This window comes from Heloderma suspectum, chromosome 4, assembly GCF_057233095.1.
Source record: "Heloderma suspectum isolate Gila_16-S chromosome 4, 16-S_ref, whole genome shotgun sequence".
Lineage (NCBI taxonomy): Eukaryota > Metazoa > Chordata > Lepidosauria > Squamata > Helodermatidae > Heloderma > Heloderma suspectum.
Genome location: NC_139461.1, coordinates 224,453,109 through 224,469,499, shown reverse-complemented (window position 1 = coordinate 224,469,499; position 16,391 = coordinate 224,453,109). Strand labels below are relative to the sequence as shown.

Sequence of the window (16,391 nt, the reverse complement as noted above, 5' to 3'; positions counted from 1 at the left end):
ACAAAGTACTATATAGAAACTATGTGTTTGCCAAAAAGGATTTACAAGTTCAGCACCTCATGTTCTCACTTTAAAGCACTCAAGCAAATAAGGAAATAGTATAGAGAGTCTCCCATGCAGCAAATCCCTGTGCAGACTTAAAATTTCTCATTACCTCCTATCTTTGATAAACGAATAGTAGTGCCCTGCATGGGCCTGACCACTGTGCACAATTACGCCAACCAGCTCGTAGTTTTCTGTAGGAGCCACTTTCTTCCGTGGGGACCCTGCGCCTCCCTGATCTACATTGCGTCCATTGTCCCCAACTTCTGAAGAAGAATCCTGGCGAGCCATTCCTGAAACTGTATAGGGTTCCATGTTCAGCATCCAGGGGAACTGTTTGAAAGGAAACACTTCAGATTAAACTTAAACCTGAACCATATTGCATGCTCATAAATCTTCTGTAATTATCTAAGACCCAAGCACCTAGGTTTGAATGGTAGAACACAAGGTATATTTTACAGGATGAAGAGCAGTTAAAGGGTAAATGAGCAAGTTTGTCTCTTTTTCCAGGACACAGCCTGGAAAGTCAAAATTGTTCCTAAGAGGCAGACTATGGACTTTAACTCAAAAAGTAGGTCATAACTCATTATTTTGAATCTCTAGCAAGCACCACGAATAGTCAAGGAAATTACTTCCAAGGTCTATAACAGAGCGATACGTACACCACAGATAACATGCATACTTGGTATATAGGAGAAGGGAGGAAGCCAAATTAGAATCTACTCCAGAAAATACTTTCAAAGAAAGCAAGCTGGTGTGCTTACCTTTATCTGTTCGTCATATTTAATGGAGCGCCCACTTTCCCAATCAAATCCAAATCTCATGAGGTGGATCACCAACACACTGGGCAGAGCTTTAATACATGTCCGCTTTACTGTAGTTCTCTTAAAAACAGAAGAGGGTCACCTCCAGCTAGATACTCATTTTGATGCATTTCCTGCTCATTGGACTAAAGTATTTTTACAACTATAGATTTAAGTTCATAGAATTAAAGAGCTATGACACTTCATCCTGTGGGAGTGAGAGGTCCATTGCTGGTATTACCAGTCCATTGCCACCACTTAAGGGATTTCCTTCCATTGCTCTGTACCCTAAAGAGCAAGGGGTGGGCAACCTCAGACCCACAAGCCCAAACCAGCCCTCTGGGGTTCCCCAGATGGCCACGTCCCCTTTCAGGCTACACCCCCTTTCCCCCAACCGCCAACCATGTGGTGGTTTTTCAGCCTTTGCACTGTTTTCCGCCCAATCTAAATTGTTGAAATACCTCACTTAAGGCTTACTTACTGGCAGTAACAGCTTTACTCTAAAATATGCTGGAATTTTTGGTATTTGGGCCCTGCCCCCTTTGCCTTTGGCCCTGCCCACCACTGGAATGCGGCTCCTAAGAGTTTCTCCAAAATGGAATTCAACCCTTTAGCTGAAAGAAGTTCCCCACCTCTGCTCAAGGGTATACAAGGTAGTTAATGGGAAAGAAGCTAAAACCTTGAAAATAACCATATGTGAACTGAGGTATAATCAACACATGTTAAAGGAGAATTAAACACAACAGTAACCACTTTATACCACTCTGTACAGAGTAGACCAAGTAAAGTAGACAAAATAGAAAAAATCAGAACAAAATAGTGTGATGTACACACATATTCTTCTCCTCATGGTTAGAGTTTTAATACAGTAAACAGTATTAAACTGCAGACAGTACAATACAATACCAAAAACTTGGTTTTAGATAGTAATTTCCTTAGTCTTACACAAGATAGACAGAACATTAGGCTATTGGAAAATTCCAGCAATCTCTTCCTCCACATGATTTTAGAATTATTTGCATGGAAGATTGCACATGCAAAATGCTGCACAGAAATGTGAAGTCCATGTGCATTTTTTATTTTACAGGAAAAGCAGGAGATTTCCAAGACTGGGTAACCTTCTCACAGATCACATGGATTCTCCATGTCATGTACTGTGGGGCAAGGAACTAATTTCTGCCAGGTCTTACTCACAAGTATTTCCTGTAAAATCTATGGGGTTTCAATTCCTTTGAGGTATTCTCTATGCTTATTTTTCTACGGAATCATTCCCAACAGCACTCCAGCCACTGAGATCAACAACATAACTATGATCACTTGGCTTGTAGCTAGGAAGAAAGGGGAAAAGTCCACTGCAGGCTAGGTTGTGCTGACAAGTGAGAGGACCCCACAGCTGCTAGAAATCTAAACTTTCCAGGGGCTTCTGGTTAGTGCAGGCACCCGACAATGGAACTCACAGGGTGGCCTTGGGCAAGTCACTACTTCACAGGACTGTTTGTGAGGGTAAACCCCAGTACTCACTGGAGAAATGTGCGATACAAATATGATTATTTTTAAAATAGGCACAAATTAAGCTTGTGGGGCTAGAGGCTAGACTCTCTTAAGATCTCTCAGTGTTCTCTCAGTGTATACCCAATGTGGTCTCTACCCACAGAAAATCAAAGTGTTTTAACTTTCACATAGGGAAAAAGCAGTACCTTTTCTTTACATTTCTCACAGTAGTATGCATTGCTTCCTTCCAGAATTTCTCCTCTAACAAACTGATCCAATGAAATTTCCAGGCTTTGACATGAAGTGACTCCTAGATTGAGAGCCATAAAGGCTTCCTCCCGTTCATACCTAAAGCAAGAAGTAAAAAACATATTGGCGTGCAACGCTACCAACTTTCTTGTTATACAATTTGAGAGGTCTTCCTTCTAATCAGTATCTTTAAGGCATTAAGATAGTTGGCTACAGGCTTACAACTCCACCCCTGCCCATGTTAATCATGCTGAAGGATTTAGTCTGTTTAAAAATTAACCATGGTTATTATTTGTGCAGAGTTTGAAACTAGTCTGCAAGCCCTGGTTGGTGTCACTGCAGATGTAACACAGGCAAGTTGATTCTCTGGGGGTGGAAGAGGGAGAATCTGAAGTTGAGGAACCACCAAATCTTTATGTCAGCAGGGCAGAAGGTGTGTGTGCGTGTGGCGGGGGGGTATGTCCTTTGTCTTTCTCCCCTCTTTCATCTGGCAGCTCCCCCTCCACCCCCCAGATTTTTCCTCCTGTTAGTCTCAATGGGAGGGAAAATAAGCACGCCACCTCCTGAGCTGGTGCACTTTCCCTGTTCCAGTGGCATGTTGGAGACTGTCCAAGTGCATACTGGGACCAGGCCCCATAGGACTGGTTCCTATCTATGTTTAATGCTGAAAAACAAATGAGGGGAAATGCATGCAAGAGAAGGGAGGAGATACAACCAGAAAGGATTCTACGGAGGCCTTCCAATTAGACTTCATCTGCTATGAATTTTCTTACATTTTACCTATTTGTAACTAACCAATAAAGCACTTAGCTAATATCAACGGGCTGTTGCATTTTATTTCTACTTGTAAATGGCTAATGAAGGATGAGCAACAGCTAGTATTAAATCTAACTTATTATATGACAATCAATGATAAAGAATAGAAAAATTAACTGAAAAGAAAATATAATAAAGTGAGAAATGATCAGGCTCCCTTCCAGCTTGAACTACCTAATCCAGGGAAGGGAGGGCAGAAACTACCCGGTCTTGCAGAAAAGACAGAAAAAGCAAGAGCTCTATAAGAACTGTGTTGCTGTGAAGCAGGCACGACTGGAACTGGGTGGCCTTCTTTTATGGAACGGAAGGTTGAAAGACTGTGATGCTTAACATGGCCTTGCCTGTGGAGGAAGTCGAAAGAGTAACCTGTCTCACAGTACTTTCCTCTGTTAAGGGGAAGGTCTGAGTCTGAAATGTGTTATTCTACAAGAGACATGGAAGAAAAATCTGCCAATGGACTGTTTATAACCAAGTCTTTTAATTTTAAAATGAAGCCATTGAATGGTACTATATGAACAAGACAAAAATCAAGTACTTCTCCCATCCTACTTCTTAGGCTGGACATTAAGAGTTCTGAATTCTTGGCAAGCTACCTGCATTATATAAAATGCTCTGAAGAACAAAGAAACTTCCATACTACACTGATATAATTTTTTCCATGAACAGATATCCCTTCGAATTAAGATTTCCGCGTATGAATATATAAAGCTGTCCATATAACCCAGCACTGTCTACTTTTGCGGCTCCCCAATTTGGCTTCTGCAGGCGCCACTATGTATGCAGAGACTTTGCTGCGCCCGCAAGGCCCCTGCCCCTTCCAAGACTTTTTCCTCCTAAAAAAACCCCATTTCTAGCAGGCGGCCAAGCGTGCTTCGAAGCAAGGCTCCAGCCTTTTGCCATGTCCCTTTCCCCGGAATGCCTCTGAATCCACTCTGACTGGTGTGGCTCCAGGGTCTCGGGTAGAGGTCCATCTCATCGTTTGCTTGACCCTTTTAAATGGAGACGCCAGGGACTGAATGCAAGGCCTCCTGCATGCAGTGCATGTGCTCACCCTGCCACCTTTCCATATTTGCCAACAGCCAACTGTGGCTTGCTGACTAGGGATTACTTAGCATAGACTTCCCCAACATGGCACTCTCAAGATGTTTTGGACTACAAGCTGCATCACTGCTGACCACTGGGCATACTGGCTGGGGCTGACGGGAGTTGTAGCACAACAAACCTGGGGGGTGCCAGGGTGGGGAAGGCTGACCTAGCTAATAGTCACTCACCTATGAGGACAGTCCTTGCAGATCTTCTGATCAGAGTAGATGCCCTGAAAAGTGTTCTTAAATATTTGGTCTCGTCCTATTTTCTGAAAGAGATCGAAACCGCCAATAGCAACTAACTTGTACATCAAGTAGCTATCAATTTAAAGAATCACTATGCAATTATAACACCATGATAGTGAATGTAAAAATAACCTTGAGGTATTCATCCATTTGATCTATAAGACTGGTGAAAAATTCATAAGCATCTTGTTGTTCACGTACATAAAGCTCCTTGTTCCACATCTTGAAAATCTATAAAATGAAAATTCATTCTATATAGTCATCACTCAAGATCTTGAGATCATTTAAACCTTGTAGTGTTAACAGTGGGAAGGCAGGAGAAAGACAGACATGAGAGGAAAAGTGGCAGGTGCCTCCTACTCTAATCCCTGGCCAAGTCATCCTCCGGGGAAACAAGCACATCTCCTACAGCGGATGAAAAGGAGAGTGCACCAGGGTTCTGCACCACAAATAGGAAGAAGTGTAAACTACAGTTGGAAAAATGAGCCCTTTTAGTATTGCTGTGTTTCAATATGCTGAATGAAAGGGAAGAATTACCTTCCAGAAATTTTCAGGTATGTAATATTGCAGCTTGCTTTCCATTAGATGACCAAAGAGAGATTGAACTTGATAGAATACGCTGTCATCGGGATTGTCCATGTCATCATCAAATGAAAGCAAAGCCTTTAAAAACAATTTGTAATGAAGTTTATTGAAAATGCATCACACTGCGGAATTAACAGTGTTACTTACAAATAAACTGTACTTCATGCTGCATGATAGGCTAATAATGAGTTTTAAGAACAAACAAGTTTGTTCAGATATTAAGAAAAAATTACTGACAACCACCTCATTATTAGCAACAGAATTCAATAGTAAAACCTTTCCCAATACTCTGTATATCTGAAGTTATGTTATGAAATGCAACAGTTTAGTTTCATCATGAATTTGAAACAATAATAACTAAGTGAATTACTTAATATGTAACACACCCAATTATTGCTTATTGACTGTTTCCCACCTTCAAAAGGGGACAGATAAGGTGGATGGGTTGAAGAGTGGGGTCACGTGGCTGGCTTCACTGAAAGGCTTCCCACTAGTTTGCATTGCCTCCAGGAACTGAATGGGGCTGGACTTCAGCCTTCGCTGTTGGCACTGCACAGTGACACAGGACAGGGGTGAGACTGCAAGGCCTCCCACACCTACCTTCAAGCATGGAATGGGAGCAGAGCTAGAGCCAAGCCCGCAATTCCTACATGTTGCAACTTCGCATTATTGCCAGTCTATCATTTCTGCATGAAGTAAGGATTGGCTCAGAAGAAGTAGACTGGAAAGGGTCATCTAATGGGGTCCTCATATTTGTAAGCCAGTCCTTCAATTGGAAAAAGCTGATAAAGCTATGCCTCCTCAAGGCGTGGTTAAGGGCAGACTTTGGTCTCTCCCTGAAATTCTCTTCTCTAGTATGCCACCCAGCAATGGTGCCAAGTTCCACTTTGCTTGGTCTACTACATATGAATTCCAGGCCTGTAGTTTCCAAACTAGCTGGTGTTGGGCTAACCTCAAAGCTGTGGCTCATTTTCATCTTAGCTTTGTGTGTCAGGTCTCCTTCCTGCCCACACACCTAAAGGCATCCTAAGCACATTTGTTACAAGAGCTGTGAATAGGTATTACCTCAGGAAGTCCTGGTTGCATATAGAGCTGTTGGAAAACTGCATTCATGTAACATGTAGCTCCACCATTCTTCAGCCCCACAAATCCTGAAGTGGATCGGCCATCTACAGGTGGGAGATACTGGAGGGTAGAGGCAGAAGGAAGAGAAATTTGTGCAAGTTTTAGTTAATATAATTCTCCAAAAAAAATGTATTCTTGTTTCAAAGATTAACCCCCCCCAAAACATAGTCCCTCTATGGGACATTCCCCCATATTGGCATTCTTTCAATCTACTCTGAAAACCTGCTATTTGTTTTCATATAAATATGGTTGTTGTATGAATAATTTCCACTTGCACTGAAGGAATCAACTTACATCAAATTCCTTGGAAAGAGCTGGATCAAGCTGGTGATGCATAGAAAGCAGTTCTTTTGTAATAAGCTGAAGATTTGAAGGTGAACTATCAGCCAGCATTACCAGTACTTCATATGCTGCTAATCGGCTATTTACTGTGCTGCATCTAGAAGGGAGTAACAAACAGAATCTCTTAATGTTCCATATTCAATTTTCATACTAGCCAGTTATGGCCTACTTCTAATAGATGCCAAAGGGAATCAAAGCTAAATTTAATGCCCATCTGTGCAGTCCAATTTTAAAACCACTTGGGGAATTTAATTACTCGGGCTAGTCGATGTTATTCATTTTTCAGAAGCAGGGAAGAAGTAGAAATGTTCTGCGTATTTATCATTCCCTATTATAAAGTAATGGATAGTTCCAGGGTGTAAGTAAAAGGAGGATTCAGTTGAAGAGTGCTAAGATTTCTACACTAAATCCAGAATTCAGAGACTAGAATAAGTTATGTCAATAAGAAAAGTTACCAAAAATGTGATTCATTTTGCTTATTTCTGGATTTCTGCATTCAACATTTTGAGGGAACTATGGACTGAGGTAGTGGAGAGCAACAGAAAGAGAATTCATGGCACATTTCTAGCAATAATGGTGTAGCTGAAACATGACAGTTGTAATGAATGAACCCTGACATAGACTATTGGCAGCCTTTTATACACTCCCTATGGTCTGACATTTTTGAAGAAATTGTACAGATGCTTTTGTGCTTCTCAGAGAGGGACCAAGTCTTACTATTTTTAAAATGATAGACATCCCTAGATTCTGGTAATGGCCTGACTGCTGCTATGCAGAGTATAAATACTAAATAGTTATGGAAAGGAGTTTACATTATTGCCTGATATCATTAAGAATTAAGTGTCTGAAGTGTATTTATCTACAGATGTGAAAGAAACACTATCTTGCAGAAATTTAATAATGGACCTGTGAGAACAATACAGATTATTTGTAATTTATAAATAAGTAACATTTCCATCAGGCGATACAGAAGCAGCTCATGAAGCCTAGTGCAATCTTTTTTAAAAATGAAGAGGTCCCATTTTGCCTTTTATACATGCACAAATCTGATTAAGTACTCAAAATATAACACCCCACCCCTCTGCACTTCTTTGTTTAGTACCATCAATGTACTAATATACTAAGAACATAAGAAGAGCCATGCTGGATCAGACCAAGGGGCCATCTAGTCCAGCATTCTGTTCACACAATGCCAACCAGCTGTCAACAGGGAACCCACAAGCAGAACAAAAGTGCAACAGCTTTTTACTTTGGGTGAAAGTCTTGCTGAGTAATGGCAACACTGCCAGCTGGAGAATGGCTGTTCAGGATAATCCTAGATGCTCGGAAGAGGAAGTCATCCAATAATGGTTTGATCAAAGATGAACCTATCAGAAGAGCAAAGCTGTGTTTAGTATTAAGCATTACAGTGTTTACAGAACATGGTCAAGCAATGGATAGGTGTCTAAGCAAGGGATCATCACTCCATCCCAGAGCAAAAGAATTTCATATACATGGCTTCAGATTCTATTTCCCAGAATGTCAAATTAAAAAGGATTTCAGGAAGCAGCTGAGAAAAATCTTCTCAGAAAACTGCTGTCATTCAGGATAGATGGCCCCAACTAGATGGACCTGTGGCCTGAATATGGTAGCTTTAATAATGATAGCCTTCAATATATTATATTTAAAGAGGAGCAGCAACAGAGTTTCTCCTCCCTTTAGTACTGACAACTGAGTAATGACATTCTATTGGTTCCATCAAAGGGCAACACATGCTGTTTCTGTTTTCTTGCAAGCTACACATATAGCTACATTTCCCTAGTAAACTCTATGTGCTGTTCCAATTATCTCTATGACCAAAGCACTAAAAATCAAAATTGGAATGAAATTAGAAGAGAAAAGCTTTCATTTAAGATAATTGTTCTTTAAGTATATTCTTGTACCCATAACAGTGGTCTTTTCTACCCAGAACTAGACAATTCCTGTTTCCTCAGGTCTTATTCTCATGATACCTTTTTATGGATTAAACAAGATATCTGAAAGAATAGTGTTTTAATCTCATAATTTGTTGTAGCCATTCAAACTGCCAATCCAAAGGTCTAGTCCTGAACAATATAACATAATGCATCAGTGGAAGTTTCTGTACACAACTTTATAATTTGGAAGATCTACTACTTCCCCACAAGTGCATGGAGGAGCAAGAATGTGAAGCTTGTTAGAAAATTCCAGATGGAGACACACTCAGAGCTGAGGTAAAAGATAAGGTGGCAATGAATCATAGGTATTTCTAAGATGCATACAGTGATGGCAAAATACAAGGAGCTCAACTTGCAATGGTCACTGAGACAAAAAGGGATGCCTTGTTGTGCCTGAACCTTCAGTTGACAAGGCACCATGTAGCATTTAAAAAAAGAAAAAGATGCTATCAGCTGGTGAGAGCTGCAACCCCTTATTTTTGTACCCAATGACTGTCATCCATAACTATTTAATCTGGAAGCCAGGTGATGACTAGCAATCCAAATAGGACCGTCCTTACTTTTGGGAGGTTGCACTTAGGCTACTACATTCTATACTAAGGGTCGGACTCACAGGAATATATCACACTCATATTCCAAAGTCCACGATTTACTGTATCTAGAAAGCTCTAAATATGTGGATTTCTTGCTTGGCATTCTATAATTTAGAACACCGTCTTGATCACATCTTTTTGCACATCACTCTGCAAAACTGAAGCCAAAGAATCAATAGAATTTTGTTTGTGGCTACTCAGTAATTTTGAGTCTTCTGAGTCCAAATATTTTCCAGAAAAGTTGTTAAGATGCTGAGGGTTTGGGGGGCTGAGATCACCTTAGGGCAATATTTTAGTGAGTATCTAATGTATCCACCACAACTCCTTAGGATGGGACAAGTAAAAGAAAATCTAAATAAAACAGTGGGAGAATACCAGTAAGCCTGAACACACATTATATTCTCTTTCCCTTGTGAAAGTTAGTACTCTTCTTGCACCACTGCAACAAGGTATAAGGCAGCCTGAAGTGACATATTAGGAAGAATGCTGTTCTGAAGCATGAGCACTCCCAGTAGAGAGGAAGAAATAGCTGGGAGTAACAAAGTAATTTTAAAAAATGTTATTGAAAGCAATAGTTACCTAGCATTTCCTTCTCTGTTCCGCAAAGTGAGAGGAGGGTCTTAATGAGCCTCAAATGTCCTGCCAACAACACGTTGTCAGCTTCACTGGTTTCACACTCAGCTGCACGGGTCGGTTCAAAATTATCCAACCATGTGATCTCATCCTCCAACATGGCAGCTGGGCTAATCTTTAGCTGTTCCATTTCTGAAGCTAGGTGATAAAAAAACAAGTGGAGAGGAGAGAATTAGACCTACAGACACAAGGGCAAACTCAGTTGAAGTCATTATTCATACTAGGTTAACATTTTTAACATGAAATAAGTATGCATTTAGTTTAGTTTAAAAGGGAACCTGGATCTACTCTTTGTAAATTAAATGCCAAGACTCAGCTCTTTGGAATAAGATCCTGCATATACATATATAATTTCAGGTGTGTTATTAAAGCTACCACTGCTGAACATGACACATCAGAAGCTGTAAGTTCATAGTTATGTATCCTTCCGCAAAACTTTACGAATAGTTGTTTGAAGGCCAACAGCCTTACCACCTTCTTATTCTCCTGTACACATTCTCTAATTATAAAGGACAGTGTTATACTGCCTGCCTATTCTAGCTCTATAAAGCATTGTGAAGCAGCTATGATGGCTCTCAGATGTTCTTTCCATCCACAAGAAAGAGGAGTGCAGTTTCTTTTGGCCTTAAAAAGATAGGAAAGGGTAGGTGTTGCTACTCATCCTCTTGCTCGGGATCAACTAATCACTCCAAGCAAGTAAACAGTACATCAGTTATAAACTAAATGGAAACCCCAGGCAAACACTTAGTTTAGGAGAAGGGGCAGAGGATCTCCCACTCTGTGGAGTCTTTGGTCTGTGCACACACCCTCCTGTATGGGACTACAATTGAAGGGCCAAAAGGAAGAACGGTATATCTCATGGAGGAAGGATCAGAACACAACAGAAACAAATATCAACTTGGTTTTGTAGGAAAGTAAATGATTTCTCTAGAACCTCTAGAACTAATATTACTTCTTGACTCCTTTTTATAGGAATGATTTACTGAAGGACATTTTCTTATGTGTTTGAAAACCCAAGCAGTTTTGGTTCCAACTACTTACATGTGAGATCATCCAATAATTGGCATCTAAGGTCAAAGTACTCTGTACACTGGGACAAGAGTCTAAAAACAAATGCCAACAATTAACACTAAGAAGATTTCCAGAAGCATAAGAAATATTTCACAGAAACCTTTACTTTCACATGTACAATCCATACACACAACACGTTTATTTAGCTCTAGTCAATGTGTCAACACATGCACATTCTATGCTATAAACTGAATATATTTTTATTTTAAGATCACAATAAATTATTTATAAGAATTGTCATGTTGAGCCAACGTTGAAATGCTAACAGCTTAAAAACCTTCTCTATGAAAGCAGATCTAGGATCTATACGTAATGCCCAACTTCTCAATCAAATATTGCTGCATATTAAACAGAATGAACGTTTATTTTTCTTATTTTTTAAAATGGTAATAAAAAGAAGGATGAAGTTTAGAGACTGGCAAACTATCCATGCAAGCTTTACTCAGGACAGATTGGGGATGCTGCTGGTGTACCAACTCTGTACCATCCAGTAGTCTCCCTACCTGAGATGATGGAGATGGTCTCAGACTTGCTGTTGAGATTTCCAGGATGATTGTCCCCTGGGTGAATGGTGTCAGCCTGTTCTAAAAGGAGTCACGCTCTCTCAAAAGGAACAGGTTCACAGTCTGGGGGTACTTAATGATCCAGCACGGTCATTAGACGCTCACGTGACCTCTCTGGTTTGAAGCACCTTTTATCAGCTACTGTTGCAACCTTACCAGGATGGAGATAGCTTGGCCACAATTACCCACGCTCTGGTAACATGCTGTTTAGTCTGTTGCAATACATTCTACATGGGACTGCCTTTAAAAACCCATTTGGAAACTACTGTTGGTCCAAAATTGGGTGGCAAGATTATCAACTAGGACTGAATCATTTGACTATGTTACTTGTGTGCTTTCTCAGCTGCACTGACTCCCAGACCATTTCAGAGTCTGATTTAAGCTGCTAGTTTTAATCCTTACAGCCCTAACCACTTGAAAGTCTGCCTTTTCCCATATGCACCTACCTGTACCTTAAAATCTTCAGAGGCCCTACTCCAAGTTCCCACACCTAATAAAGTAAGGTGGGTACCCATTAGGGAGAGGGCCTTTCTAGTAGTGACACCCATGTTATGGAACAGCCTTCCCAGGGAGGTTCACTTGGCACCATCTTTGCGGTCTTTTTGGTGCCAGGTGAAGACCTGTGTGTTCACTCGGGCCTTTTAAATACAGTCAGGGCCAGAAATATTTGGCAGTTGGCCTCTGTACACCACCACATTGAAGTTGAAAGGAAACACACCCAGATGGGAGCAAAATCAGGACTTTCAGCTGTAATTCAAGGGGTGTGACAAAAGTGGGGCACTAACCATTCAGGAAGGACAGCCAGTGGCATACACACACACCCATCGTTGGTGGCTCATAAATAATGGAACAAACCAACATCATTTCAAACTTAAGGATCGCCTTTAATACCTGGATGAAAATCCTTTGCAGTCAATGACTGCCTGAAGTCTGGAACCCATGGACATGACCAAATGCTGAGTTTCCTCCCTCGAGATGCTTTGCCAGGCCTTTACTGCAGCTGCCTTCAGCTGCTGCTTGTTTGCGGGTCTTTCTGCCTTCAGTCTTGTTTTCAGTAAGTGAATAGCATGCTCTACTGGGTTGAGATCAGGTGACTGACTTGGCCATTGAAGAACATCCCACTTCTTTGCCTTGAGAAACTCTGGGGTAGCTTTTGCTGTATGTTTTGGGTCATTATCCATCAGCGTCCTATCAGTTTGGCAGCATTCGGCTGAATCTGAGCAGAAAGTATAGCCCTATACACTTCAGAATTCATCCTGCTGCTTTTATCAGCAGTCAGGTCATCAATAAACACCAGTGACCCGGTTCCACTGGCAGCCATGCATGCCCATGCCATAATACTGCCTCCATCATGTTTGACAGATGATGTGGTATGCTTTGTATCATGAGCTGTTCCTTTCCTTCTCCATACTTTTCTCTTCCCATCATTCTGGTACAAGTTAATCTTGGGTTCATCAGTCCAAAGAATCTTATTCCAGAATTGGGAAGGCTTTTTTAGGTGTTTGTTGGCAAAGGCTAATCTGGCCTGTCTGTTCTTGAGAGTTACCAGTGGTTTGCACCTTGTTGTGAAGCCTCTGTATTTACATTCATAAAGCCGTCTCTTGACTGTAGATGTTGACAACGACATGCCTACCTCCTCAAGAGCGTTCTTGACCTGGCTAGATGTTGTGAAAGGGTTCCTCTTCACCATGAGGAGAAAAGAGTTCCTCTTCTGCGGTCATGCACTTCAGTTGTCTTCTGTGGTCTTCCAGGCCTTTTGCTGTTGCTGAGCTTGCCAGTTAATTCCTTCTTTTTCTGGATGTTCCAAACTGTTGTGTTGGACACTCCCAATGTTTTTGCTATCTCTCTGATGGGTTTATGTTGTTTCCTCAGCCTCACGATGGCCTCCTTCACTCACATGGACACCTCTTTGGACCTCATGTTGGGAGTTCCAGTGAACAGCTACCAAATGCAAATGTAATACTCAGAACCACCTCCAGGCCTTTTATCTGCTTGATTGGTTATGGGGTACCCAGAAAACAGGCCACACCTGGCCATGCAGCTGCTTGTCAGCCATTCATTCCATTACTTATCAGCCACCAAGAATGGATGTGTGTGTATGCCACTGGCTGTACTTCCTGAATGGTTAGTGCCCCACTTTTGTCAAACCCCTTGAATTACAGCTGAAAGTCCTGACTTTGCTCCCATCTGGGTGTGTTTCCTTTCAACTTCAATGTGATGGTGTACAGAGGCCAACTGCCAAAACAGTTATCCTTGTTCCAATATTTCTGGCCCCGACTGTAACTCATGTAGTCTGACCTGATTAGTTTTAAAATCTGGGGTCGCTGTGGGTATTGTTTTTTATTGCTGAATTTATACTGTTTTTTTATTTGTATGGTTTTATGTCTTACTCTGTATTTAATTTTTTTATACTTATTTATTGTAGGCTGCACAGAAAACTTTGTGCTATGGGGCAGCATACAAATGTAGTTAATAAAATAAAAACAAAATAAATAAGAACAGATTTATCAGCATGGCCTATTCTGTGTATTTGCTACGGTCAGGTTCACAAGTTTAAGAGTAGGTTAACACAGCAGAGAAGCAGCTCTCTTTGGCTGTTGACTGATGCTGGCAGATGATACTACCTGCAAATGTGCATCTAGTGTTTGTTTCTTGACTGAAGAGCTGGGTACATCAGGACTCAAAGTTTGCTACAAGATTCAGTAATTTCATGGCTATCCAATTCTTATACGAAAGAACCAACCCAACACTCTCCAGCTGACATCTTGCACTCCATTTTTTCTGCTTTGAAGATTTTACTGCTCTTGTCTTAAATAAGCATTTAAGACAAATGCTTATTTTTAATTCTTACATACTCTACTGAACAAACACGCCTCCAACTTGCCTCTGGTTGACTCCTCTCATGATGCTGGTAGGTGACCAAAGGGGCAACTGAGCAGTAAGGATGACACTCAAGAGAAACTGGTTTGGTTTCTGTACATCAGGGTGAGTTGATGTATCTGTCTGACTGAGGGTATATAATTGGTCACAGGCAACACGACGAATCTGGAACAAAGAATAAAAATGTATTCATTCACAAAACCTTCTAATAGCAGTATCTTGTAAAAATTCCCCAAGGTGGCATACCGATCTGTCCAAGCTAGTTGATAATGCAGGTAAGCATTTACCCAACAGAACAGACCACACTGGCTTATTCTCTGCAGGCCACCTATGTACACACATCCTTCAAAAGGCTACTACGTCAATAACAAAGTTAAGCAGTACCAAGGATAATCAAATTTTGGAAGTGGACACTTCTACATATGTAGGAAGTATCTAGTAATTTACTTTCCTCGTTAGTTCTTCTACTGAAACAATGACTTATCACAGCTTGAGGCAAACCCTTGTTTTGGTTTTAAAGTAGCATACCTGTAAAACAGGGGGTGGGCAACTTGTGGCCCTCCAGATGTTTTGGCCTACAATTCCCATCAGCCCTAGCCAGCATAGCCAATAATGAGGAATCAATGGGAGTTGTAGGCCAAAACATTTGGAAAGCTGTTAAGTTGCCCACCCCTGCTGTAAAAAGTGTGATAAAAACACCTGTAGCTAGATTAATTCTCAGAAGCCTAAAGACCACAGCTGTCTTATTCTAGAAAGTTATTTGTTTGATAAATCAATAGCATGAACATTGACCATCGTATCCTTCTGGGATGATTGTCTGAGCTGGGAGCGGGAGGCACTACATTGCAGTAGTTTCGCTCCTACTTGGATGGTTGGCTCCAGAAGGTGGTGCTTGGGGAATACTGCTCAGCCCCATGGATTCTCCAGTATGGAGTGCCACAAGGGTCAGTTCTGTCCCCCATGCTATTTAACATATACATGAAACTGTTGAGTGCGGTCATCCGGAGTTTTGGGGCGTGTTGTCATCAGTACACTGATGACACACAGCTCTATTTCTCCTTTTCATCTTCTTCAGGTGAGGCTGTGGATGTGCTACGTTGGTGCCTGGCTGTGAAAATGGACTGGATGAGGGCTAATAAACTGAAACTCAATCCAGACAAGACTGAGATGCTGTTGGTGGGTGGTTCTTCTGATGGGATGGAGGGTGCTCAACCTGTTCTGGATGGGGTTGCACTCCCCCTGAAGGAGCAGGTTCATAGGTTGGGGGTTCTCCTTGAGCCATCTTTGTCACTTTGAGGATCAGGTGGCCTCAGTGGCACAGAGTGCCTTCTATGAACCTTGGTTGGTGGCCCAGCTACGCCCCTATCTGGACAGGGATAACATGGCTTCAGTTGTCTATGCTCTGGTAATCTCCAAGTTAGATTACTGCAATGCACTCTACGCAGGGCTGCCTTTGAAGATGGTTCAGCCATTGCAGCTTCTGCAAAATGTTGCGGCCAGATTAATAACAGGGACCAGAGGGTCCGAACACATAAGACTGACTCTGGCCCGCTTGCACTGGCTGCTTGTATGTTTCCGAGCCCGATTCAAAGTGCTGGTTTTAACCTATAAAGCCTTTCACAGCTTGGGACCACAATAGCTGATGGAGTGCCTCTCCTGACATGAACCTACCTGCATACTACGCTCAGCATCTAAGGCCCTCCTCCGGTTGCCTACACAGAGGGAAGCTCAGAAGATGGCAACAAGGGAGAGGGCCTTTTCGGTGGTGGACCCCAAATTATGGAATGATCTCCCCAATGAGGCCTGCCTGGCACCAACATTGTTATCTTTTTGGCGCCAGGTTAAGACCTTTCTCTTCTCCCAGGCACGCAACAGTATATGATAAGTGTTTAATCGATCCTGGAATGTCTTA

At 41.6% G+C, this 16,391-nt stretch overlaps 1 protein-coding gene across 3 annotated transcripts in view; it reads right to left on the bottom strand.

Moving 5' to 3' along the window:
* The window catches only part of USP24 (ubiquitin specific peptidase 24), a 99,344-nt gene that overhangs the window by 26,952 nt on the left and 56,001 nt on the right, over nt 1–16,391 (bottom strand). For all 3 annotated transcript variants that reach the window (XR_014790534.1, XM_084852403.1, XM_084852404.1), the window contains 12 exons: nt 14,484–14,644; nt 11,007–11,068; nt 9,912–10,103; nt 8,034–8,151; nt 6,737–6,881; nt 6,383–6,502; nt 5,270–5,395; nt 4,865–4,963; nt 4,673–4,755; nt 2,543–2,684; nt 807–926; nt 155–375 (listed from right to left, as the gene is read on the bottom strand). Coding sequence is in view for 2 of the 3 variants with exons in the window: in XM_084852403.1 (XP_084708529.1) it covers nt 155–375; nt 807–926; nt 2,543–2,684; nt 4,673–4,755; nt 4,865–4,963; nt 5,270–5,395; nt 6,383–6,502; nt 6,737–6,881; nt 8,034–8,151; nt 9,912–10,103; nt 11,007–11,068; nt 14,484–14,644 (1,589 nt within the window). In the remaining variant the exon portion in view is untranslated. The remainder of the gene's footprint in view (nt 1–154; nt 376–806; nt 927–2,542; nt 2,685–4,672; nt 4,756–4,864; nt 4,964–5,269; nt 5,396–6,382; nt 6,503–6,736; nt 6,882–8,033; nt 8,152–9,911; nt 10,104–11,006; nt 11,069–14,483; nt 14,645–16,391) is intronic.